Source organism: Drosophila yakuba, chromosome X (assembly GCF_016746365.2).
Source record: "Drosophila yakuba strain Tai18E2 chromosome X, Prin_Dyak_Tai18E2_2.1, whole genome shotgun sequence".
NCBI classification, from domain to species: domain Eukaryota; kingdom Metazoa; phylum Arthropoda; class Insecta; order Diptera; family Drosophilidae; genus Drosophila; species Drosophila yakuba.
In genome coordinates, this window is record NC_052526.2 from 6,378,339 (window position 1) to 6,403,574 (window position 25,236).

At 48.7% G+C, this 25,236-nt stretch overlaps 9 protein-coding genes across 11 annotated transcripts; 2 read left to right on the plus strand and 7 right to left on the minus strand.

Annotated features, from left to right (window-relative positions):
- Window positions 1-226: 226 nt before the first annotated feature.
- On the minus strand, window positions 227-2,540 carry LOC6524435 (keratin-associated protein 19-2). The gene is made up of 2 exons (XM_002100257.3): window positions 933-2,540; window positions 227-700 (listed from the first exon to the last, which is right to left on the minus strand). Exons 1-2 carry the CDS (start codon window positions 942-944, stop codon window positions 377-379), a joined length of 336 nt encoding a protein of 111 aa, XP_002100293.1. The 5' UTR covers window positions 945-2,540; the 3' UTR covers window positions 227-376.
- A 110-nt stretch (window positions 2,541-2,650) lies between these two features.
- Window positions 2,651-3,046, minus strand: LOC6524436. The gene has a single exon (XM_002100258.4). The coding sequence runs from the start codon at window positions 2,949-2,951 to the stop codon at window positions 2,739-2,741; it is 213 nt and encodes a 70-aa protein (XP_002100294.1). The 5' UTR covers window positions 2,952-3,046; the 3' UTR covers window positions 2,651-2,738.
- Window positions 3,047-3,265: 219 nt separating this feature from the next.
- Window positions 3,266-5,110, plus strand: LOC6524437 (60S ribosomal export protein NMD3). Its single transcript, XM_002100259.4, has 2 exons — window positions 3,266-4,315; window positions 4,377-5,110. The coding sequence occupies exons 1-2, from the start codon at window positions 3,387-3,389 to the stop codon at window positions 5,011-5,013; spliced, it is 1,566 nt and encodes a 521-aa protein (XP_002100295.3). The 5' UTR covers window positions 3,266-3,386; the 3' UTR covers window positions 5,014-5,110.
- On the minus strand, window positions 5,008-7,025 carry LOC6524438 (exopolyphosphatase PRUNE1). The gene is made up of 3 exons (XM_002100260.4): window positions 6,839-7,025; window positions 6,617-6,687; window positions 5,008-6,546 (listed from the first exon to the last, which is right to left on the minus strand). The coding sequence occupies exons 1-3, from the start codon at window positions 6,840-6,842 to the stop codon at window positions 5,377-5,379; spliced, it is 1,245 nt and encodes a 414-aa protein (XP_002100296.2). The 5' UTR covers window positions 6,843-7,025; the 3' UTR covers window positions 5,008-5,376.
- A 149-nt stretch (window positions 7,026-7,174) lies between these two features.
- On the minus strand, window positions 7,175-9,041 carry LOC120322394 (cytochrome P450 4ae1). 2 transcript variants are annotated; one of them, XM_039377607.2, is made up of 4 exons: window positions 8,712-9,041; window positions 8,202-8,655; window positions 7,612-8,144; window positions 7,175-7,558 (listed from the first exon to the last, which is right to left on the minus strand). In XM_039377607.2, the coding sequence occupies exons 1-4, from the start codon at window positions 8,875-8,877 to the stop codon at window positions 7,221-7,223; spliced, it is 1,491 nt and encodes a 496-aa protein (XP_039233541.1). In that variant the 5' UTR covers window positions 8,878-9,041; the 3' UTR covers window positions 7,175-7,220. The 2 variants fall into 2 exon arrangements, with proteins under 2 accessions (XP_039233541.1, XP_039233542.1); XM_039377608.2 differs by lacking the exon at window positions 8,712-9,041 and having other exon boundaries at window positions 8,255-8,389.
- A 181-nt stretch (window positions 9,042-9,222) lies between these two features.
- Window positions 9,223-11,022, minus strand: LOC6524440 (cytochrome P450 4d2). The gene is made up of 5 exons (XM_002100262.4): window positions 10,866-11,022; window positions 10,416-10,802; window positions 10,286-10,355; window positions 9,669-10,228; window positions 9,223-9,611 (listed from the first exon to the last, which is right to left on the minus strand). The coding sequence occupies exons 1-5, from the start codon at window positions 11,020-11,022 to the stop codon at window positions 9,277-9,279; spliced, it is 1,509 nt and encodes a 502-aa protein (XP_002100298.3). The 3' UTR covers window positions 9,223-9,276.
- A 426-nt stretch (window positions 11,023-11,448) lies between these two features.
- Window positions 11,449-14,595, plus strand: LOC6524441 (probable cytochrome P450 4d14). Its single transcript, XM_002100263.4, has 3 exons — window positions 11,449-12,962; window positions 13,086-13,542; window positions 13,612-14,595. Exons 1-3 carry the CDS (start codon window positions 12,800-12,802, stop codon window positions 14,513-14,515), a joined length of 1,524 nt encoding a protein of 507 aa, XP_002100299.2. The 5' UTR covers window positions 11,449-12,799; the 3' UTR covers window positions 14,516-14,595.
- A 123-nt stretch (window positions 14,596-14,718) lies between these two features.
- Window positions 14,719-15,321, minus strand: LOC6524442 (NADH dehydrogenase [ubiquinone] 1 alpha subcomplex subunit 7). The gene is made up of 2 exons (XM_002100264.4): window positions 15,150-15,321; window positions 14,719-15,049 (listed from the first exon to the last, which is right to left on the minus strand). Exons 1-2 carry the CDS (start codon window positions 15,210-15,212, stop codon window positions 14,798-14,800), a joined length of 315 nt encoding a protein of 104 aa, XP_002100300.1. The 5' UTR covers window positions 15,213-15,321; the 3' UTR covers window positions 14,719-14,797.
- A 749-nt stretch (window positions 15,322-16,070) lies between these two features.
- LOC6524443 (proteoglycan 4) lies at window positions 16,071-21,676 on the minus strand. 2 transcript variants are annotated; one of them, XM_002100265.4, is made up of 4 exons: window positions 21,315-21,675; window positions 20,080-20,248; window positions 17,282-17,578; window positions 16,071-17,223 (listed from the first exon to the last, which is right to left on the minus strand). In XM_002100265.4, the coding sequence occupies exons 2-4, from the start codon at window positions 20,122-20,124 to the stop codon at window positions 16,423-16,425; spliced, it is 1,143 nt and encodes a 380-aa protein (XP_002100301.1). In that variant the 5' UTR covers window positions 20,125-20,248; window positions 21,315-21,675; the 3' UTR covers window positions 16,071-16,422. The 2 variants fall into 2 exon arrangements, with proteins under 2 accessions (XP_002100301.1, XP_015045700.1); XM_015190214.3 differs by lacking the exon at window positions 20,080-20,248 and having other exon boundaries at window positions 21,315-21,676.
- Between the last annotated feature and the right edge of the window lie 3,560 nt (window positions 21,677-25,236).

Here is a 25,236-nt window from a genome sequence, read left to right on the forward strand (position 1 = left end):
ACATAACAGTGACATAACAGTGACTGAACCGTGACTGAACAGTGACTTTTGTATAACAGTCACTTGGAAGCTTTCATAACCCCATAAAGTGACCGAAAGTCACTTCTATTCCCACACAAGTCAGACTCAAGTGATATATGTCCCATATAGATATAGGAGATATAGAAGATAGGTTATGGATATAAGAGATATAGGTAGTTAGCCTCCAAATTTAAAGACATGCGAGTTGTATTAGCTATTTGCAGTACATTTATATTGCGGTAAATGATTGGGGAAAACCAGTACATACATACATACACATATATACGAATGAAGGTGCAGTGATGAGTATGAAGCGATCGAGACAAAAAAAAAACAGTATGGATAGGTGGTGGTCCTAGTAGAAGCCGTAGTGGCCATGGTGGTACGGATAGTAGCCGTGGTGTCCGCCGTAGTAGGGCGCCGCATGGACGTAGCCGTAGCCGCCGTAGTAGGGACTGCTCAGTCCGCCGTAGCCGCCGTAGTGGCCATGTCCATAGCCACCATATCCCCCGTATCCAGCGTAGCCGCCGTAGCCGTGACCGAACCCGTAGATGCCTCGCTTCTCTGTCTTCTTCTCATCCACGGCGGATGGGTCGGCTGCCTCCAGGGCTTCAGGAGCGGGCTCCGAAACTGCTGCCCAGCTGCTCATGAGGCAAATGGCCAGGATGACGAACACGCACTGCACAGAGAAAAAAAGGTTTGGGTTTCAGTTTGGTCTTCAGATGTTGAAACATTTTAAACAACACTATAGTATATAGCTATATAACTATATAGCTTATAGTTTATGGAGCACTTTCAGCGAGGATTCAGAATCACTTTTAGATTGTTTAATAAACTGGCACTCAAAAAAAGTTTGCTTATCCAGGTGTCCTGGTATCCCGGTGTCCAGGTGTCCTGGTGCTGCTGCTTACCAAGAACTTCATGTTGCTGCTGCTAATGTTGCTGATGTTGCTGATGGCTGGTTGACTTGATGGGTTGGACGCCAGGCGAGGTTTGTTGATGGCTGCCAGTGGCCCGGCGCTTTTATAGTCATCCGACTTGGCTTATTGTTGCTTGTTGCTGCTACAGTTGCAATTATGCAAACTGACAACAACAACGGCAGCAGCAGCGATTGTTGCAGCTGAATTGAATGCATGACGGGTTGAGGACTTGAAACCGAATATTGTTTATGCTGCGAAGCCAAAAGGTCATCCATCCGCTCATCCGGCGGAGGAGGACTGCAGCAGAGGGAGAGTGAAGTGGAGTGGGCGTGGCAACTAACGATATCTGTTATAATTGCCATCGCGGTCGAAGTTCTAAGATCCCAGGCTGCACGTTGGGCAACCGAAGTGAGGCAGCAACGCGTTCCACAAGCAACGTGCTACGTGCAACACGAGACCCTCGACGCGTTCCACAATCACCATGGTAGGCATATAGTATCGTATAACACTTTCACTGCCAGATCGGATGGCCTGCAGCGCCCGGAATGGACACTATTACCTATTACTTATTACCTATTACCTAAGCTCGCCCAGAAGCTGGCCACAGCTGCTGGGATGCCACTAGCCCCGTGGGAATCGCTCATGCGGCATTCAGGCAGCATTATATACAAATTATGAACAACTGCACGTTTGGCAGCATTTTAGCATTTTAATTAAGCTGCCAGCCAGCTGAGATCTCTGCCAGATCATTTCCAATGCAAACTCTTATCGAAAGAATATCCAAAGTGCACGACTTTGTCGCAGTTCCCTGGATTAAGGGGTATATTGGGCCAAGGGTCGGTGGCCTGCTCGATGAGTTTTCCGTCATTAGTTTTAATGGGCGTAAACTAGGTTCATTGAAAGAGGCATGCTACCGCTTTAAGGCATTATGATAACCATTTGAATTGACTTGGTTTTCCAGCCGTACAGACTCCGCGTTCCATTATTCTCGACCACTTCCGTCTGCCGGGGTACTTGCTACCCAGTACCCACTGCCCGGTACCCAGTGCCGTGCCTGCACAATGAAGGACGACCTTGACCGCAGTGGCAATTGCCAATCGCAATTGCAGTCTGCTATGGCTGTGGCTTTCGATGGCTGCTCCGCTCCGAGTTCCCAAGTCATGAATGAAGCAACGCCGGAGGCAACATTGTTGAATGAAGCATGGAAAACATTTTCCCAATCGACGTCGCGACGTCTCGCCATCTCTGGCCAAAAGTGGGTGGCACCCCCATTGTCTCCTGCTCCCCGCGATTGTTTTCGTATCCACATCGTTTAATATTTATGCCCTGCGCATTGGAGGTGAATGCACGCGAGACGCGTTGGGCAAGCGGAAGAAGCCCAGGCTGGGGGAACGTGGTCACGATCCGGAGATGACAACATATTTGATTGCCAGCTAAATTATAATTCTTGGCTAATTCTAGTCCGCCGAACGGGTCGATGTCGATGGCGATGGCGATGTCGCTGTCAATTGATTGATTTCCCATTGTGAGCGACCAGTTTGATTTACGGGGCAGACGGCTAATGGCGCATTGTTGGGCTGGTTCCAGGGTCAAATCTTGAATCTGGAATCTAGGAATGACAGAATCCCACCGGGGCTGCCGACGGTCATCTACTTTGGCCAGCTGTCCATGTCCGTCCGTGGTTACACAACAACAACCGGCGTTGGCCGTTTTTAGCTGAAAATGCTTACATTTCCTTACAGTTTATTGCGCTTAACAGACATTTAACAATTAAAGGGGCGGAGGAGAGGGACGGGCCTAGTACTTCAGCTCCTTGGCCTTGTCGTGAGCGCCCTCGTCCAGGAGCTTTAGCTCCGCCTGCTGCTTCTCCGGCCGGATGACAGTGTAGTAGTGGTAGTAGCGCATTCCCAGGATGTACGTGCCGTAGAGGGTGACTCCGATGCAGGCGTACACCGCGCCGCGGTGCAGCTTGTCCAGCAGCGAGTTGGTGTTGATGGGCTTCTTCTGCATGGCGGCCAATACCTTCCAAGTCCGTATAAGTTTCCGGGCGTCGAGTCCGTCGCCTCAGCTGTCTGGTCAGTGATGACGGCGGCCGATGTATCGATAACAGAGCACACATTCGCTAGCCAAATATAAAATAGTCGAAGTCAGTTGAAGAGTATTTTGATTTAAAGAATATATTATGAAATCTGTCAGTAACGTCTTCCTTAGCTTTTAGTTTCCCTGGTTTGTCATTAATGAAAACAAAAACAGTTTCTCACTTTTAGCTAGTCGCAGCTATAAAAGGCTAAGCTTCATTTGTCGATTATTTTCATCGCTGATCACTGGCCAATCGATACACATCTATACGCACGTGTTTACAAAGTTGTGTACTTCGTGGGAATTTCGTCGTATTCTACAACGCCATTGTGAAATAGCTGAAGCGAAGAGACCTACGGAGGATTCATGGATCACGAATACGTTGGGGTTAGCCCGCTGGGCGCCGGGGACGGTAAGGGCGCCGCCTCGAACGCCGTCATCCTGTGCTGCGAGTGCGGAGTGGCCATCCAGCCGAATCCGGCCAACATGTGCGTCACCTGCCTGCGCAACCATGTCGACATCACGGAGAACATCCCAAAGCAGGCTGTGCTCCACTTCTGTCGCAATTGCGAGCGCTATCTGCAGCCGCCAAACGAATGGATTCAGGCCGCCTTGGAGTCCCGCGAACTTTTGGCCATTTGCCTCAAGAAGCTGAAAGGGCTGAAGGATGTGAAGTTGGTGGATGCCGGCTTCATCTGGACAGAGCAGCACTCCAAGCGCATAAAGGTGAAGCTCACCGTGCACGGCGAGATCACCGGCGGAACGGTACTGCAGCAGGTCTTCGTGGTGGAGTTCACTGTACAGAACCAGATGTGCAACGATTGCCATCGGACCGAGGCCAAGGACTTCTGGCGCTGCCTCGTGCAGGTTCGCCAGCGGGCGGAGAACAAGAAGACCTTTTACTACCTGGAACAGCTGATCCTTAAGCACAAGGCCCACGAGAACACCCTTGGCATCAAGCCGGAGCACGGCGGTCTGGATTTCTTCTACGCCAATGATAATCATGCTCGGCGCATGGTGGATTTTCTGCTGACCATGGTGCCCGGCAAGGTAACAACCTCGAAGCGTCTCATCTCTCACGATATCCACAGCAACAACTATAACTACAAGTACAACTGGTCAGTGGAAATAGCACCAGTATCGAAGGACAGTGCAGTTTGCCTGTCCAAGAAGCTGCGTCACCAGCTGGGCAATCTCTCGCCATTAGTTCTGGTTAACCGAGTGTCCAGCAGCATTCACTTGATTGATCCCCTGACCGCACAGATTGCTGAGCTCACCTCGCAGGTCTATTTCAGGTGGGAATCCTATTTTACTTAGCTTAACTTCCAATAAGCAAATTTATTTGCATTTTTTTAGAGCTCCCTTTGAGGCCATCTGCAATCCCAAGCAGCTGGTGGAGTACGTCGTCATGGACATTGATGTGATCATGGAGAAGGATCGAAAGACCTATCCTGGTCAAGGGCAGGTTTCCTTTAAGCACGCCCTCTGCGACATTTGGGTGGTGCGCGCCTCGGAGCTGGGCATCAACGATAACCCCATTCACACACGCTCCCACTTGGGACACCTGCTCAAGGTGGGCGATTCCGTGATGGGCTACAACACCGGAGAGGCCAACATCAACGATCTGGAGTTCGACAAACTGTCGACGGATGAAATTCCGGACGTGATCCTTGTGCGCAAGCACTACGATCGACAGACCCGACTCAGCCAGCGCGTGTGGAAGATTAAGCATCTGGCGGCGGAGGCCACCGATGAGCGCAGCAAGTACGACTACCACGAGTTCCTCGACGATCTCGAGGAAAACGAGGATATCCGCGGTCAGGTCAACATCTATCGGGACACGAACAAGACGATACCAATCGAGGTGCAGGCCGCTGGTGGTGATGTGCCCCAGATCACGCTGGAGGAGATGTTGGAAGACATGACGTTGGAGTGCGCAGACGACGAAATGGGCGAGGAGGGAGGTGCTGACGAGACCGAGCCACAGTTGTAGTCCTTTTTTTTTATTAATCATAACGCTTTCTTTTACCCATGTATACCCTGTACATATTCGCTTAATCCATATAAACAACTAGGAAACTGGATAGAAATTAATGTGTGAATACTCGGAAACTAATTTGCCTTTATGTTACCAAGGTCGCAAAGTAACTTATATTTGGAATACTGATTGCTTCAATATTTCACTCGCTTCAACCTATTACATTATACACTGACGAAGTGCATTCAAAAATTTCGACAATTCACCTTAAATGAAAAATTCTCTATGCCTTTTTGGTGTAAGCTTAACGTTGGTAACATAATGGTGGCGCTAAAATTCTAGCTAAGTCTTGTCTAAGCTGCCCGATGATGGCCCGCCTTAAGAGAGTCCCAGCTGCGGCTTCTCCTTGAAGAAGTACACCTCGTCACAGTCGCAGCCGTGATCCGCCTCCCATTCAAGCAGAGCGCGCTTTACGATGGGAAGTATGTGCTTTCTGGTGGCCTGGACGTTGTGTTGGCGCAAGAAGCAGCCGCCCATGAAGCGGGTTTCCACCTCGTGAGGGCGCAGCTCCAGTTTGGGCTCGTTAGACTCCAACAGTGCCTGCCGGACGCGTTCAACAAATTGGCTTTGGCCGGAGAGAGAGATCAGAGCCAGGTCACGCAGCACTTGGCCATCGGCAGGTGATACATACATTCCCAGGATAACCAAAAGATTACTCTCCACGCCAAACTCGCGAACGGCTTTCTCTGCGCCGCTTTTCTCCACAAAATCTCGGACGAGGATGGGCATTCCAGCTAAGGGCACCACCTGACGATCGGTTTGTAAGACCTTCATATCCTTGCGCAAAACTTCGGTGAGAGTTAGCTTACTAATATCCGCCCTTGCAGCCACCAGCTCATCAAACAGGCTGCTTCTTTGAGCGACTCCATAGTTGAGCTCGCTTTCCAACTTCTGTACCATGGCTTCGTCCTTGGGTCCGTAGCGCTTGGCCGCGGGGGCAAAATTAATTGTGTCCAGCACGATGGTGGCATGCAGCAGCTGAGCCACGCCAGTTGATCTGGGTTGGTCCTCAGCGAAATACCGTTGGGCCACCAGAGAGGCGCAGGAACCTACCGACGCATCTATGTCCAGTTGGCAGCGTGTTGGCAGCTGCTTGAAGGATGGACTGCTGTCCTCCAAGGGCCTGTGATCCAAAATCTCAGTTACATTTGGTGCCAGCGGGCTTACATGGTGGTCCACGAGAATAACGTTCACATCCTGGACTACTTCCCGCGGAATATCGTCTCGGAAGAGCAACACGGGCTCGGCAATGCCACACTTCACGAACAGGTGGCCCACCTCGGTTTTTAGGGGGTAATCTCGGCGAGGAATGTTCAGTATAGGCACATAGTCGTGCTCCCGATGGCGCTGGGCGTAGACAAACGCCAAAGTTACTGCTGAAACGGCGGAGTCCAGGTCACACGATTCGTTGCCCATCACTAGATGCAACTTCCGGCCGGTAACGTCGGGAGCAGCTGCCCAGGCAACTGGTGAGGCATCCGCCAGATGCTGCGCGAACGGAGAAGCCCTATTAGTGCTTGGCCTTCCTCACTTCTTCCTGCTCGTCCGGCATACTCACCCGTCCCAAGGTGCCCCTGGCTTGGGCCAAGAATCGGAGAAAGCACATTTGTCGGGGAAATCTCGGAAAAGCTGAGAAAATAAACGGTTAGCTTCCATATAATTCAACAGTTGCGCGTATCGATTCGATGTGACATTTATCGATTGACGAGCGCAAAACTGACAAAAATAGCTTATAAAGCCAAATGCTCCATAAGCATATATGTAAATATAATGTACATACTCATTCATTGCATTTGTTTGTAACGCTGTATTGTAATCTCTGGTCGGTTTGGTTACTAAGCTTAATCACATTAATTGGGTTTATTCCACATTCTCTGCTATCAGCTGATCCCATTCTATTTGCCTTATCAGCGGTTCTATTTTTATTTTACGTTCTCATATGTGATGTGTAAACACTTGTCTTTCTGTTAAATTCTTGGTATTGGTTTTGTGCATTTAAATTTAAACTATGGCTTATCATTTTTTGGCGGTGAAAAGCTATACTCGCCCATCACTGCGCCAGCTGATTGCAGTTCGCTGTTATCGATAACAACAGCCAGATTCAAACTGCAGGGCGCCAGCTGATCCGAAATGCTTTATTTTCAATCGTCACTCGCAGATTTTCAATACAAACGCGGTCGCAGCCCAAAATTCACCCCGTTCTTCGAGCGCAGCACTATTTTAATGGACGGCTCCACATCGGCGCCCATGGGAAGCAGCTGGTAGTGGCGTATCACCTGGGTCACCATGGTTTTCATCTCCAGCAGGGCAAACTTTTGACCAATGCAGTTCCGTGGTCCAGCGGAGAACGGTATATAGCTGTAGGGACTAAGTCTGGGTGCCTCTTCTCCCAGATGCCTCTCCGGTTGGAAGACCAGTGGATCGGCGAAGAGCTCTTCATCCCGGAGGAGCTGCCAAAGAAGGACTACCACGTTGGTGCCCACGGGGATGTAGCCCTCATCTGGTGTGGATTGACGCTTTGGTGAGTCTTATATTCTCAGACTGTCCACTCACCTATAACCAAATCCTTTTCCAGGCAGCGCGCGACGGCCGGAATAGGCGGATACAGACGCAGGGACTCTTTGACCACGCAGCTCAGATATGGTAACGCAGCAAAATCCGATAGAAGAACGCCTCTGGATAAATCCTGGCCGTAGTGCATCGTCAGTTCCTCAAAGAGCTTTTGCTGCACTGCCTCATGGCGGGAAAGCAGATACAAGCAGAAGGACACCGCTGAAGTCGTGGTATCATGACCCTCAAAGATGAATGTGTTAACCTCATCGCGAATTTGCTTGTCAGTCAAAGGTTTCCCATCCACAGTTGCCCGCAGTAGAGTGTCCAGCAGGGCGTGACGCTTCGTTGGCTGATCTTGCTGGGCCTCCCTGGCCAGTGAGCGGCGGCGCTGCTCAATAATTCCGTTGGTGAACTGATGCAGGCAGAGCACGCCTGCTTGTTGTTTCCTGAATCCGCTGGGCCAGCACAGGCGGAAGAGATGGCGAAAGAGTAGATGTGGTCTCATGAACCTGGTGGCCAAGATGTTAGTGAGACTGAAGGATGATAAAGGGTAACGAACGATGGTGTAATTAGAATATATTACAACCTACTCTCTTACAGCGTGCACCACCTCGGAGTCACCTCCTTGAGCGCCCACACTTACGCCCATAGCAGTTTCGGTGATGATGTCCAGGGCAGCCAAACCTACCAAGGGATAGATGTTCACGACCTGGTCGCCGCGCGACAGGACTTTCAGCCGCTCCACTAAAATGCTGCTCTGCCTATCGAAAACCTCGACAAACTGATCCAGAATGCTGAAGTGAAAGGTGGGCGTGATGATCTTGCGCATCGTATGCCACTCCCTTCCGCGACTCAGAAGCAGTCCATCGCCCAGCCAGCCGCGTAGAGCCATATACATCGTGCCCTTCTTCAACTGATGCTGACTTTGCAGCAGTGCATCCACATGACGGGGCTCCGCTGTGACCACCACCACATGCCCCAGGACAGTGCCCATGAAACAGCGACCAAAGCGCCTAACATACTCGGCGAACTTATCGTGCAAGTCTGGAATATATTGCAGGAAAAATATCAAATATCGAGGAATCTAAACGAAAACTTACTGTCTGGTTGAAAGCTACGCATCTGCCAAGCGGCTCCAAGCAGCGGAACTCTCGAAACACTTGGCACAACGCCTTGCAACGGATGTCGCAGCTCCTTTAGCACCAAACGAAACAGCGAGGCCACCAAGCGAGTCACCAGGAGGACCACCAGCAAAACCACTAACATGTTGAAACTCTGCTGCGCGTCTTAGGAAGCTCTGGGACTCTCGAATAGCTGGCAATCTTATCTGGAGCACTACAAATGTGTTACCTATTTATATGCCTGGCACTTCGAATTTATTGCCCGTAGCTGAAGTTTATATAAGCAAATCTATTCGAATATTGCGCCTCTGGCGAAAGTGAAACAGAGTGCCGAAGCACAAAGGTGAGCAGGACGGAAAATCTGCGGAAAACACTAGCCAGCTGTTTTTCCGCCAGAACAGCTGAGGAAATCAACCAAAACATTCACATGCTCATATATATGCATTGCTGAGAGGATAAAGATGTTGTAGTTACCCAGCAGACGAAATAGTTAAACACTTGTATACACGTTTATTCTAAGCAAAGTACAGGAGACATGAATTCCTCATGAGGCGCGAGGTTTCAAGCCCAGATGAACGCCATTGGCCGACCGCAGGACGATGTTCATCGAGTGCCGGGGTTCAAGACCCAGGGGCAGCAGCTCGAAGTGACGGAGCAGCTTACTGACGGTGCTCTTCATTTCCAGCATGGCAAACTTCTGACCAATGCAGTTTCTCGGTCCGGCGGAGAACGGGATGTACGCATACGGATGAATCTGCGGAACATCTGCCTCAAATCTCTCCGGTCGAAACTCATCGGGAGACTCGAAGTACTCAGGATCACGAAGGAGTACATAAATGCCCATCGTAAAGTTTGTGCCCGCTGGAATACGCTTGCCACCTGAAAAGAGAAATATGTTAACCTAAGAGAATCAAGAATCTCTTTCCAACTACTTACGTATTTCCACATCCTCGGCGAACCAGCGGCCGATCATGGGCACTGGTGGGTGCAGGCGCAGCGACTCCTTGATCACGTTCTCCATATACTTCAGCTCGCCCAGATCACGAAGCGTAACTGGGCGCTTTCGATCCTCGCCGAGTACGTCGCGGATCTCCTGCACCAGTCGCTGTTGCACCTCCGGATGCCTGGAGATCTCATACAAACAGAAGGAAATCGCCGAGGTTGTGGTGTCATGGCCCTCGAACATAAACGTGTCAACCTCCTCGCGGATATCCTCATCGCTCAAGGGAGCGCCATCGATTGTGGACTGCAGCAGCACATCCAGCAGCGCCATGCGTCGCTTTTGGCCCAAGCAATCCACTTGCTCCTCGGGTGTTGTATCCTTCGAGTTGTTGACCAGCGTTTGACGCCGCTCGCGAATAATGTTCTCGGTAAAGTCGTGCATCACCTGGATGGCTTTGTCCTGGCGTTTAGCTTCCGTGGGCTGCGTTAGCCGGAAAATCCAGTCCACCCGCTGCCAAGCGTGAATAAAACGTTTAATCAAGATGTTGGTGACACTGTCCCAAGGAAGAACTCATCAGAAATGTAGGGATTGCACCTAGCACTAGACTCACTCATTGACAGCCTGGACATAGGGCAGATTGGGATTTTCTTGGGCATTGATTTTGGTGCCCATCGCAGTTTCTAAATGGCGAATATAGAACTAGTATAGCTACAATTATTAGAGTAATTGCCATTACTCACCTGCAATTATATCCAGTGCAGTTAGACAAACCACAGGAAAGATGTTGATGGGCGTCTTGCCGTCTGCCCGGGACTGAAGCTGCTCCACCATCACAGCGCTCTGCTGGTCGAAGATCTCGACGAACTGCTCCAGTATCTTGAAGTGGAACGTGGGCGTGATGATCTTCCTGCGTCCATGCCACTTCCTGCCCGTGCTCATCAGCAATCCGTCGCCCAGCCAGCAGTTGAGCAGCTTGTACAGATTGTTCTTGGTTATATGCTGCTGGCTGCTCAGCACGAGCTCAACGTCTCGCGGATCCGTGGAGAACACGGCCAACTGGTGGAGAATCCACACCCTGTATAGGCGACCGTACTTGCGCTGGTTCTTCTTGACAAAGTCCATGATTTCTGCGGATTATTATGAGGTGTGATTTGGCAATAGATTGGGCCAGATAACTAACTCAAACTCACGTTCAGGATCCAGACCGCGGTACATGAGCAGGTTGCCCAGCAGGGGAAGTGGCCGCGGACCCGGCAGAACACCATTGCCCCGCCTGCGCCAAAGGAAATCGCACACAAGCAGCGTGGCGAACGCCACCAGAAGGAGCACTCCAACAACACCCAGCATTGTGCATCGACCGAGAAACGCCTTTCTACTAAACGTTACTATAAATCAAATAAGCTTTGCGGGCTGTTAATCTGAAGTCTACGCCAGCTGAAACCCGTAAGAGAGTCTGCTGTCCGTAAGAGAACCAAATCAAGTCCGGCAATCTACTTTCTGCAGCGGGCAGCTGGGGGTAAGAAAACCCGACGACCCATTGACGAATGGAGTTGATAGCCTTGTCACGATGATGCACAGTCTTTTGGTTGAGTGGTCATGCTTAGTTGGATAATTTAAGCTAATGGGGGTGGGAACTTTTAAAGCAGTTATATAGATATATATATATATATTATTATGTATATAGTTATATATAATATATAGATACTGAGTTGTCTTAAAACTTGACAGGTTTTATCAGGACATTTTAAAAGGATAATTAAGTTATCTACCTTTCTATGTCCAGCTCATCATCATGAATTGTCAGTCACTAGAATATCCGCGTATGATCTGACACTATCTGCATTGTGTGGGTCACCCAACTCATCCTCTTATCAGGAAGGTAGCAGTGTCAGCAGGTCAACTTATCCAATATATCAACATTCCCAAATCCGTTGTGCCCACTTGGCTACTGAAAGAGTGCGGATTAATAATTTGCTAGGTAATCATTACCAGGCAGCTGGGAGCTCTTATCAACTGCACTCGTCATGCTTAGTTGCTGATTAGAGGTAAACATTGGATCTCATATTGGATTGGACAAGCCATAAAGATATCTGCACAGACTATCTGTTAACAATTAAAATAAATAGTTTGCAGAGGAAGCGGTTGAAGTCATCCATTGAACAATCGATTTAGTATATAATTTATATATAATTCAAATTTTATGAGTAATGGGGTTTCAAGTTCAATAACAACGACATTTGTACCCGCTCGTCAGTTCGAGTAGTGCATCATATAGGGGGTTCTTGTTCGACCTGTTATAGAACAGCTTCCCAGCGATGCTCTCAGTTTTTCCTCCAACTTTATGGATTTAAGAGAGTCGGGATCGAATGCAGTTTTATGCTGTGCACTTTGTGCTGCATAGTTTTGAGCTTGCAAGAAGAATCGTATTTTTAGGATCAATCAATGGGAGCAATCAATACCTTGGTAAGTACCTTGATAAGGTATGTTCGATAAAAGCAAGAGGATCTCGGCATCATTTCAAGAGTTCATTTGAATTTGCAGGCTAGCTATCTACTTATATATTTGCTTTTTTAGTTCCAAGAGTCTAACAACCAGCAGCTTTCGATCTAATCAGCAGTCAGCAGTGGCCGAGTGCTCTGGCAAATCCATGTACTAATATGAAGATAGCGCCACGTGAACTTTCCCAGGCCCCCGTCCAACGCTATCCACGGCGGTGGGCGGAACTTTGTCCTAATCAATCGGAACTTCGGATAGGAGCGAAGCCATGGGTCACCATGAAGAGGCACTTTTTGATGCGTTCATCTCGGAAAGTGCGCCAACGCATCTCGAAAATCTTCTTTTCCATCATAGAAATCCATATGGGCATGGAAGCTGTAAGTCTCCCCACCTCCCATGGTCATGGCACCAAGTGCCGCCTGGTTTTGACCCCGGTCATAGTTTTTGGCCTTCGCATTGGTTTTCGGCTTCATTGCCCTGATTGTGGACGCCTTATCGCAATCCGCGCCAGCTACAAAACAGCCCCGCCGCTGAGCAAACACAAGCAGTCGATGGCCAACGGTGCCAGCGTAAATAGATCCATCCCATTTTCAACCCAGAGTGCCGAATCGGAATCCCAAAAAAAAACATGTATCTAGAGCTCTTGGCCATTTTCCTGGCGACCGTTTTCGCGTGGGATTATTTGCGAAACAGGCGGCACAACAAGATGTACGCCGCCGCTGGAATCCGAGGACCCAGGAGCTATCCTCTGGTGGGAAACGCTCCCATGCTGATCAATGAGTCCCCCAAAAGTAGGTCAAGTTCGTAAATCCCGGGACTGTGATTTCAAAAGATTAGTTTTCAAAATTGTTCGCTCTTAAATCGTTGTTTTTAAAAGCACAGACTAACGAAGTACCAATCCTCTTCTCTTGCAGCTGTCTTTGATCTGCAGAACCGACTGATTGCTGAGTTTGGTAAAAACATAAGAATTCAGATGTTGGGCGAACGTGGCTTCATAACCGCTGACCCAAAAATGATTGAGGCGATCATGAGCAGCCAGCAGACCATTCAGAAAAACAATCTTTATGGGCTCCTGGTCAATTGGCTCGGCGATGGACTGCTCATTAGCAAAGGCAAAAAGTGGTTCCGCCGCAGGAAGATCATCACACCCGCATTCCACTTCAAGATTCTGGAGGACTTCGTGGAGGTCTTTGATCAACAGAGCGCCATTATGGTCCAGCAGCTGTACGATCGGGCGGATGGCAAGACGGTGATAAATATGTTCCCGGTGGCTTGCCTGTGTGCCATGGACATCATTGCGGAAACGGCCATGGGTGTAAAAATTAATGCTCAGCTCCAGCCGCAGTTCTCCTACGTTCAGTCGGTCACAACGTGAGTATAAGCACACAGTTACTATCGGCTTTATTCGGCTTTATTTCATATGGGAACCCATCTTCCTAGTGCCTCTTCAATGTTAGCTGAACGCTTCATGAACCCTCTCCAGCGCTCAGAGTTATCCATGAAGATCCTCTATCCGAAATTGACAGCCAAGCTGAATGAATCCGTGAAGAACATGCATGACTTCACCAACTCGGTAATCACTGAGCGACGCGAGCTCCTACAGAAATCCATTGCCGATGGAGGAGATGCCGACGCTGCCCTCCTTAACGATGTGGGTCAGAAGCGTCGCCTGGCCTTGCTGGATGTGCTGCTGAAGTCCACAATCGATGGGGCTCCGTTGAGCAACAGTGACATCCGCGAGGAGGTCGACACCTTTATGTTTGAGGGGCACGACACTACGACCAGTAGCATTGCTTATACCTGTTATTTGCTAGCACGTCATCCAGAGGTTCAGGCTCGCGTCTTCCAGGAGGTCCGAGATGTTCTCGGGGATGACAAGTCGGCTCCAGTTACGATGCAGCTCCTGGGCGAGCTCAAGTACTTAGAGTGCGTGATAAAGGAGTCGTTGCGCCTGTTTCCCTCAGTGCCGATCATTGGACGCTACATCACCCAGGACACCTTACTCGACGGCAAGCTTATACCCGCCGACTCGAATGTGATGATCCTTATTTACCATGCTCAGCGCGATCCAGACTACTTCCCTGATCCGGAGAAGTTCATTCCTGAGCGTTTCAGCATGGAGCGCAAGGGCGAGATCAATCCATTTGCCTACACTCCATTCTCCGCAGGCCCGAGGAACTGCATCGGCCAGAAGTTCGCAATGCTCGAGATGAAGAGCACCATCAGCAAAATGGTGCGACACTTTGAGTTGCTGCCTCTTGGCGAGGAAGTCCAGCCCGTGATGAACCTTATCCTGCGTTCTTCCACGGGAATCAATTGCGGCCTCAAGCCACGCGTCTATTAAGTGTTCCGGGATTGAGATTTTTTTTATCTAGTTGTAAGTGAGCGATTCTGTAAATATTTGAATAAAATACTTGTACATAATTATATCCAGTGATGGATGGTGGTTTTTTCCGGCGAGTGGGGCTTGAGATATGGTGGCGAGGGTCTGGTAAGGGGCTCTCACTTGGCCCTCCATCACTGAATATACGAATGCACGCATTCCAGTTTCAATTTGATTTTATATTAGCTTTAACCGGCTCGTACTACAACTCAAAAAAGGCGATTCCTGCATGGAAGCGGCCCATTAATCCCAGGCATAGATCTTGCCCGGAGTGGGCAGCTTGGAAGACGTGGCCTTCGCCGCTTCCCCAGCATCCGCCGCCAGCTGCTTTTGCTGCTCCACCAGGTCGATGGGCGGCAGCACCTCGCGACGTGCATCCCGCTGGCAGTAGTAGTTGGCCGAGAGTAGATGCGAGGGTCCATCCGGGATTTCCGGCTGTGGCTGGGTGCGATCGGCGAGTCCGTCCTCAAAACGCAGGGCCAAGTTGTGCTCCCGCTGTAATTGACGTCCAGATTGATCAAAGATTCCCATTTTCCGTCTTATATAACGGAGAACAGAGTTCTCGGCGGTCGCTGTCCAAATTGTGGATACTCACACCCAGGAGGAAGGCCCGAATGCGCTGGATTAAAGGCGACACGTCACGGCGCAGGGCAGACATCTTCGTTTTGTATTATACTTCAAACTGAATTTGCCTAAATATTTTGGTTTTATATTTATTTGTGAGGTCCAGCCCTGTCGTCCAATCGATATCAGCTGGTTGAAACTGCTCTGCGCTATCGTTAATCGATATCAGCACCTCTTCTTCTTCACCCTGCTTTGCGCCATCTGGCCCTGTAATCGATATGTTATCGATAGCAATTGTGTCATAAAGTTTATATTTTATTTGTAACGGTCAAATGTGCTTCAAATTTGTAAGATGTAAGATTATCTGAGTTTTTGCGATTATAAATATCAGTATTTTGATCAGAACATTCAAAATATAGCTCCGAATATGGAATGTCATACCTCGTCGAGTTCGTAATTAAATTTCCAATCAAACTGTGTTTTCAGAAAAAAAAATATATTTTTTAAAATTTTTTGCAAATTTTGATGATGTTACCCCTTACAAAATATGCGAAAATTTGTCCAAAAATTATTTTAACAGAGTCGGTCAAAAAGTGATTTGGTTGGTTAGTATTGGTAATAAGGAGTAAAAATATGTAATTCTTTTAACTTTCTGACCATTTTTAGCCAAGTTATACCGAAATTACCAATCGTAAATATTGAATTTTTGCTAAAAATCGATTTTCTGTTTTTTCCGAATATTTTATCAGTATTTTTACAACAGCATTCGAAATATCTGTCCAAATATGGAATGTCATACCTTGTTGAGTTCGTAATTAAATTTTCAATCGAACTGTGATTTCAAAAAAAATTTATAGTGAAACGATTTTATAATCATTTTAAAAATGCGTTAATTATTTAGAAATGAAACCAAATGCTCCAAATGTTTTGAAACTAGAAAAACAGCACTTGCTTATATTGTGTCTATGTACGTGTATTTATTTTATTAGTATTATATTGCTTTGCACGTTCCCAACTTTGTGAGCGGAAAACCTTGGTTCATTTCCATATAGTAATGGTTAACAAATTGAGGAAACTGGCTCCTTTGGTCGTCCGTCAATAATATACAAGTAATCATAATAAATAAAAAGTTACTCTCGTTTCTGTCTTCAGTGTTGTGTTGCTCTAATTGTAAATTAAACTAAGTACGCCGTAAACTAAACTACTGCAATTTAAAGCTGCCGCTTTAGTAGTTGCGAGAGTTCCTTTTAAACGATTCAAAGGGATGTTTATTCCTTTCCAGCTATCAAATCCCCTTTCCCGCCTTAAGCGGTCGTCGACTCTGGTTGGGATTGGAATTGGTCTGGCGTGGACTCGCTGGCTGTTGCGGGACTGGGCGCCAACTGCTCCACGCTGACGGTGCGCACAAACTCGGCGGTGGCTTCGATCACAATTGTGGGCAAGTCATCAGCAGGTACTGCCGGTGCTGCCGGTGCAACTGCAGCGGCTGCCTCCTCCGCCTGCTGTTCGCTGATGGTTGGTGCGGTTTCTTCTGTGGATGGTGCTTCTGTGACTATCACAGCCACGGGCGCTGGTTCGGGCACCTCTGGCTTAGCTGGCTCGCTCTCCACGGTACTGGAAGCAGAAGCTTCCACAGGTGCAGGAGCTGTTGCCGGTGTGGGCTCTGTAGTCGGAGCAGGAACTGCTGCCGGAGTGGGCTGTGCCACAGGAGCAGGTGCGGCAGTAGTTGTGGGCGCTGCCACAGGCGTGACTTCTGCAGCTTGAGTGGGAACAGGCGCCGGACACTTGGGTGCCGGCGACGCTGACTTGGACTTGGCGGACTTACTCACGGCCGGCGAGGGAGTCCTCGACTTAAGTTTCTGCTCGTGAGCACTGCGATCCATCAGCACCGAGGTGGACTGCGGAGGCGCCGGACTGGCCGCCCTCTTGATGTCTTCAATCTTGGCCTCCATCTCGCTGCGTATTTCCTTGATGGGCTTCAACAGAAAGACGGGCACATCATCGTCCCGCCGCTGGTACAACATCTCGCCCTCGAAGTCTACCAACTTGTGTTTGCGGGCTCGCAGCAGGATGCCCACCACCTTGTCGGATATGTAGTTGTAGATCTGCAGAGGAGAAGGAACCAATTTAGATATATGTACATGCGAAACATAGGAAACTCACATTGAAGAGTTCGCCGAAAGGAATCACGCGCATAGTGGGCTCGTCCTTGACGTCGTAGCCCTCCGAATTGATGATCTGGCACAGCTCCAGCATCTCCTTCATCACGTGGATGTTGGCCTTCTGGCCACGCATCTCTGTGAGGCTGCCGGCCAGTGGTTTTCCATACTGATCCTTCGAGAAAGTGGGTTTTGGCGAGGCGGCGCGTCCGTCCTGGGAAAATGGATTCAGCAGCTGCGACTGCTTGTGCTGCGTGGCCTGGTTGTTGAACATGGCCACCTTGGAGGACAGCGGCGAGTCCTGCAAGTATTGAAGAACACAAATGGCTTAAAAGGGAGCTTAAACTGGGTTTTCAAGAAAGGAAGCCAAACTACTTTTAAATTACAGCGTTGCCACCCAGGTTGCGGCGTCCCCTTACTGCCCCTCCTGTCAGTTGGTCGCGTTGCCAACTCATTGTCAAGGCGGGTAATTCAAAAACTAACATCATCAGGTGTTATCAAAAAAGATAACAAATAAATCACTACAACTAAATCGAATCAGCTGTGCGAAACTACTCTTCCACAAGCTTCATTCAAAGGTGCCAAATTGGTTTTAAATGAATAGGATTAGTCTTCCCCAGGCACATTTCAAGCAATACACACAACTGTAAGCAGTGGATCTCGCGTTGCCAACCCACCCACTGGGCGGGCAATTAATGGCTTTCAAATTCTACAACTTGCTTCTACAAGTTCGCGCGGCAAAATTAATTGGCGCAATTAAATAACAGCGGTCTTACATTTTCTGTAATTTTTCATCTAATAAGTGCAAAATTCCCGCGCCATGAGCCACGCCAGCGGCACCGAAGGAATGCGCAAATGTCGTGGTCATAAATAAAAGCCCCTGTGGGGGCGGGGCGGGGCGGGGAGGGGCGTGGCGGCACGGCACTCTTTGACGAGCAACTAAAAACACACACATTTAGCCAAGTATATACGTACATACATACATAGGTACTTCCCACAGTATTCACAGAAGTCAAAAGAAAACAGGAATGACCTTCGCGGCCAATTTGCAGCACTAGCTGTTATTTATTCTATGTGCTTATTATTTATGGGCCGCAAGAGGAGTGGTGCTCCTCGATCGAGTTGCCCATGGACACTTGGAATGGATGCGGCGGGTGGTGTTGGGTGATCTTATTGACTCTCGGCTGGCGTTTATATAACCCGCTGTTTTGGCAACGGCGGCAATGACGTTCCGAATTTGTCTCTTTGATCAATATCCAAAAATTCGTCAATCAGGCGAAATTCATTCATATCACAAGGGGCCAATCGTTTAAAAATAAGTCCAACGATGAATGAAAAGCGGCCAGAACTTGGCAACTTGGCTTCTCGACTATTCAGCTGTTCGGCTGTTTGAGTTTGAGTTTGTTTTCCACGCAGCGGAGAAAGTCTGGGAAAACGCTAGAAAACCCGTCCGTGGAAATGAGCTTCGAAAGTGCTGGGAAGTCGCTTTTTCAGTTGTGGGCGATAAAAAACGGAGTCTATGTGGCACCCAAGGTTCGCCGATACACCAAACGCAATTGCAAGTGCACTGCGAAAGGCCAACGACCGAGAAATCCATGCTCACATGCGAAATTATTCAACAATTGTGGGAGACTTCAAGTCAAGATTTCTGCCCAGTTAAAGCCACAAATCGATTTGATACTTCGAATGGAGCAACTGCACCCATAACAATGACGGCACATACAGATGGTGTGTGCAAACCCAAGGATCGTTACTAGTCAAGGATATCATTACTAGGTGCGCATAGACCTGAAACCGATATTGCCGTGATTTTCAGCTGCAGCTGGCCGGGTCCGTCCGAATTGGTGGTTACGTGCTGCTCGGTCGCACGGATCTATTTGTCGGCGCCGTTGTCACTCTCGGTAAGTCTGCGCATTCTATTTCCACAGCTGTAGCCATACAGCCATCTATATAGATGTGGCATATAGCCCCTACATCTATACGGACGGACAGACAGACGGACGAACGGACGGACGGACGGACGGGGGCGGAGATGAGGTATCTGTGCATATTCAGCATTGCTATTTCGATGGTCATTGCCAAGAATTTTTCCGTGTTTTGATCTTTTTGCGGTGCGAAAGCCTTCGGTGCTCGGTTCCTCTGATTTTCTGATTTTCGGATTTCGCTGGCGCAAAGTGGGGGTGTGTTGTGTGTGTTTTGGCAACTCATGTGGCGACAAATTAAAACAAATACAGTAACTAATTTCGATAAAAAGAAGAGCTTTTCCCGTCCACCTCCGCCCCTCTTCTTCCTCTGCCTGGCTATTGTTTTTGTTTGCCAAGCATTCCTTATATCATCACAATATACCCCATCGCCATGGCTGTCCAGGCATTTCCCCCCGCTTCCCTTGCCTTCTGTTCCCCAGTTGCTGGCATTCTACACTCTATTTTTTCTTTTTTTTTTGCTTGCGGCTTTGTTCTGGCTCCTCACGCATTTCTGTGGTTTTTGCAAATAAATAATTTTCGGCCATTTGTCGCACGAGATGTGCGAGCGGAGAATCGGCGCGATCTTTTTATAGTGCCCACCAGTGCGGCATTCCAAACATTTCTCAAATCTTAATCCAAATCCCTTTTTTATTTTCGGGCTCTAGTGTTTCGAAGTATTCGCTATTTGGTAGTTTTTGCAGCTGCCTACATTCGTATTTGATGCTCCTCGCAGGAGAAGGAGTAAACAGCTTGCACTCGACAGTTACACTTAACACAAAATTGATGGATCTTTGGAAACGTGGTAGTTACTGGGAGAGGAATATGAATAGCAACTCACCACCACGAAGCGCAGGGCGCCCAGTTCATGCGATACGTCCGTCATGGCTGCACTTGGCTTGGATGGATTGGGCTCCGGGCTCTGACTGGGATCTTGCAGATTGGCGGATCGCTAGTCGCTCTTCACTATTTGGATGTGGATTTGGATACGCAGTTCACAACACTTTGGCCTGCAAAGGGAAAGAGAAAAGAGTTGGACACAACGGCCCCGGCGATGGGAATGAAAACCAATTAAATTTAGCAACAAACAACATTCATAACAATGGAAACGAAATGTGTGCGCCCATTGCGGATGTCTTGGTATCTACTGTGGCGAATTGCCAAACAGCTCCACAGCACCATGCCCATTGATACCCATTGTGACCCAGACCCAGACTTAAGTCCAAACCCAAACCCAAACCCAGACCTCAATGGAGCTGTTGGAGGTGAGTGGCTCCGGGTGTCAGCGGAGTGGAGTGGAGTGACTCCCTCCCAGGCGGAGTGGCGGGCAGAGAGAGCGGGCGATGGCGATGATGGGCGGTGGGAAGTGAAAACAGAGAAGCAGAAAAACAGAAAACAGAAAGCAGAACGAGCAAGGAAAGAAGGGGAGAAAATAAAAACCAAAACAGAAGCAGAAGCAAGTCAAAACAGAGCGCCAAAGGCCGTTAGGCGTGAACTCTTGAGCGCCCCTCGCACCCAACCACTCGCACCAAAGTCGCACAGCAAACGAATACGAATACGAATACGAATAACGTATACCGAATACGAGTGCGACCCCAAAAGATGAACCGGAATTCGGATTCGTGCCCATTTGCCGTTTTTCCCACTCGGAATTAACTGGAAATTGCTGTGCATTAACCTCTGATTTCCAGCGAGTTTGAGTTACCAACTATCTGCTACGCACATCGTACATATATATACACATGTACATACATATATGCACGTGTTTCGGCTCAGAGATCAGCCCCTCAAGAAACAGAAACTACGGCCCACTTAAGATCTAAATACCCTGTAAAGACGCTTGACAAGATTACTTCCAATTGGGCCTCAAATGCATACAGGTCAAGATCTAAAGTGCTCCCATATGGCTAATATTCCAGGGTACAATTATACTCTATACCTCACAGAACAAGAAGCGAATAGATTTCTATTTGATTTGTGTGTACTGCACCCAATATGGTTGTCAGATATCCAGAGGTTTCAGGATCACTGCTGCATACACTGAGCGCAAGTTTGGTTTTGTTACTTAACACTCACTTTTTTCTTGGGCTTTTCGGATGTAGCTCCTCTTGATTTGGATTCTTTGTTGGCTGGCTGGAATTCCTCGACGAGGCGGGCTTCCAAAATCTCCGATTCTCGATTCTCGACTCGATCCACTCACAATGCAAAATGCACACGTTTCGAGAACGTTTCTTTTTTTGATTTTACAACGGAAAAAAAAAACAAGAAAAAGTCTCTCGACCGGGCGATACTGTGTGTTTGATTGCCTGCGTGCGTTCCGGGCTCTATTTTGTATTCGACTTGACTTGGGATCGGATCGGTATATATCTCTATCTTATTAGCTTATATTTCTCTTGCGGGTACACGCCGTTTGCTTGCTGCGACCAAAAGTGAGCGCCGAACGCGATCGCGGTTTCTTTTTATAGCGCCGATGGCACACACAAACACGTACACTCACAGACACACACACTTTTCTGAATTTCTGATTTTCCGATTTCCCGATTTTCCCACTTTCAGCCATTCAGCCTTTCTGCCTTGTGTTTTCCGCTCTCTGGGAAAGCGCTCTCGCTCTCGCGCCTTCCTTTAAATTTAGACCGTTCTTGGCGTCGTTCGTTTCCCAGGCGCCCAGTCGGCGAACTCCCCAAGCTGAAAGCCCGGAGATACTTGAATACTTGGGATACCAAGTCCGGAACGGGGGTCACTCGCCAATCAACAGCAGGCTGCGCGCTCCGCTGGCCAGAGCTTGACCGCAGCACAGATGCCCATTCCCAAACTATTTGCTGCCAAAGAAGAGCGCACTAAGCGCGCTACACTGCGAAGTGAATAGATCGAGCCACTGAAACTGATACCTATGTACCTGACTTAAATTGCAAGAATTAAATTGCCATGGACATGCACATGGATCTTACTGAAAGAAAAAGAGGAGCTTGATGGCCACACACATTTTCGCACAGTGTTGCGGCGTGTGGGAACCGCTAAGAAGTGAGAACTGAGAAGTGTGAAGTGAGCAGTGAGCAGTAAGAAGTGAAAATCAAACCGGCGATGCATCGCACGCTCGTGCCGTTCGTAATGCTCTTGGGAAAACCGGAAGCGGTCGCAGTGGCCCGCTCATCCTCTCCCCCGCCCGCCCCTTGGCCCCAGCAAGCCGCACTGTGCGAACCCAAAATAGACTGGTCATCTAACGATATGCTGATGGCTGATGGGTTGATGGGTTGGCTCCCCTTTCGATCGCGGGCTCATGTAACGCGCTGATCGTCGGGCGGCATTTTGGACGCCATTCAAGTGTCGCGGTGCAGATGGGCCAACCAGGTCGTAGCCCAAAATCGCTGGACCCAGAAGCGCAGAATCTCGGAATCTTAGGAACCCAGTTTCTCAGAGTCCTAGAATGTCAGAATCTTAGAGACCCAGAATCTCTCGTGCCAGAGTGGCGTCGCAATGCGCGTGCCCAGCTGCCTTGGCTTGTCAGTGGGACTGGGATTTGGATTGGGATTTGGCTTTGGACTTGGTCCACCCGGCCCGCCAATCTGCAATATACGGGTCTATTCCGCTAATTAAACAAATTCGACTGCATTGTTCGCATTCAATGCTGGGTACTCTCGTGCTCACGACGGGGTATGCTCGTCCAGTGGGTCAGGATTCATATGTGGTTGTTAAAGGTAGTTGCCAAGCATTCAGCTGGGGATGAGGTGGGTTCAGTGGTGCAGTGGTGCAGTGGGTATCCCGGGTGTCCATCACTTTCCGTGGCCGTGTGCCCGCCGCTTGTTATTGTTGCATGTTTGGCTGACAGCCACAAGTGCATGGCGACGCTATTTCGCTGGCAATTATATGTATATTATGCACTGCAATGCACGTGTGTGGTGTGTGGTGTGTGGGGTGTGTGGCTGGGAGGGGGGCAGGCGGGGTAGACCTTCCTTGACCATAGAGACCAGGCACTGACCACGGCGAGTATGCCGAGATCGGGGTGCCTGGTTTGGCAGCGGCCAGCACATAAATAACATCTACTCATGAATGAAAATGCGTTCGCCTGAGCCATTTCCTGTTGCAGCCGAGGAAACCAGAAGAGACCAAACGACCAAGTGACCAAATGACCAAACGATCGCCAAACGGTTAGCATAAATTATTTGAAAGATCTGCCAGCGTGCTGACAGCTGCATTTGGGCCTCAGTAACGAAGAGTCAATTGCATTTCTCAGTCTGTAGTTGGCCTCGCCTGAGTTACGGATCTGTGCTGACCTCCAACTCTACTCCGCCCGCTCAACTGGTTCTGTGATTCGCTGGTAACCAGCGTCATCCTTGTTACCATGCGCTTAGAAAGCCGCATTTGAATCAGCTGGGAACTGGTGGGCATTAATGTGGGGCGCAATAATGTGTAATTCAAACAATTAGTTGTATTTTGGTTATTTGCGAGAATAGCCAAGTGGACACGTCAAAGTGAGCCGCCACTATATTCGGATATTTAGATATTCGGATATTCGGGATGCGAGTGACTCATCCGACAGTTTGGCGCTGCGATGTCACTTGCGACCATTTTCGAGCAGATTTGCTAATATTTAATTGTCGGCCGGGTTAAGTAATGCTATATATCTTGTAAAGAATATCGCATATGGCCATATTTGGACATATTTGGCCAGCTATTGCCGCTGCTTGCGAACTTTTTTCGAAAATTTCTGATCGGTGGCGTATACGCGATGCTGGGCAAGCGAAAATTGCGCATACGCTGCGTCTGCCCAATCATATGCTTCATCATTGCTATTATGCTGTATTATTATTATTGCATTGTGGCGCAGCAGCTGCGCGATGCGATGGCTCACCCTTAGATCTATATATAAACGGGCACTTGGCCCGCATTGTGGCCACCCAGCACCCATCACCCATAAACAGCAGAGGTTACCATCCTAGCAGTCCAAATGGCACCATGAAAGTTTAGAAGTTTAGAAGCTTAGAAGGGAGCTACGTTTAGGTTATCACATTTGGCGTTGCTGTTGCTGTTGCAAGTGGAGATACATGTTGTGCGATAAACGTATCTCTTAGTTTCCGTTCCTGGTTATTTGGCTATTTTGTAGTATTATATTATTTAGCTCGTATTATATAGCTGCGCAGCATGGATATATGGTATATGGTGTATGGTATATATGGTATATGGCATTTTCTGTGCGAGTACTAGATGCCAAGAAGGCAAGTGCCGTTGACGCAAATGGTGCGCCTCTGCCAAATGGCCATTATTTTTATTGTTATGATGTAGTGCGCTCCAGAGTTCGCATCGCCCCACGTCCGTTCCCATCCGTTTAGGCTCGCCAAGATCGGCGTTTCGGCAGGGTTTCAACTATTCATAGCCAATCCAAGCTTTGCATTCGATCCAAAGTGGGATTCCTTTGAAGGATTTGCGGTTGCGACCCTTTGGCTGCCTCATTGATCTGTCGACCGATCAGCAATGCGCAATGTTCAAGTGAAACCGAAAATTGGAAACAAAACGAAAATGGAATGCCAATGAAATTCCAACGCACGTCGAGATCCTCATCCGCACACCCACAAGCTGTATGCCCATATATCCGACATCGAAAAATGGCCAGCACTTGTAAGACATGTGTAAATATTTACGTTCCGCCTTCTTTTTGGGACGCCGGTGGCCGGTGGGGGGCAGGAGGAACTCCGAGATTAAGTGACGTCGATGTCGACGATCAACGACCGACGAGCGACGACCGACGAGAGCGACGCAAGAATTTTGGAATTTGGCATGGTCGAAGGACGCCTGTTGTTGCCATTGTTGTGATCTTGTGTGTATGTTGTATTCGTTCGGATTTATCTAGTACGCCGTGGGCGACTGTGCATGTGGTTTCGATTGGGATCCGGACTCCGATGCGGACTTCATGTGCGGATATGTGGATGTGCGGATGTGGCTGCGAAATGAGTCAACTGTGCTGGCAAATGGGATTTTCTAATTTGTGTGCTCGTCGTGCAAA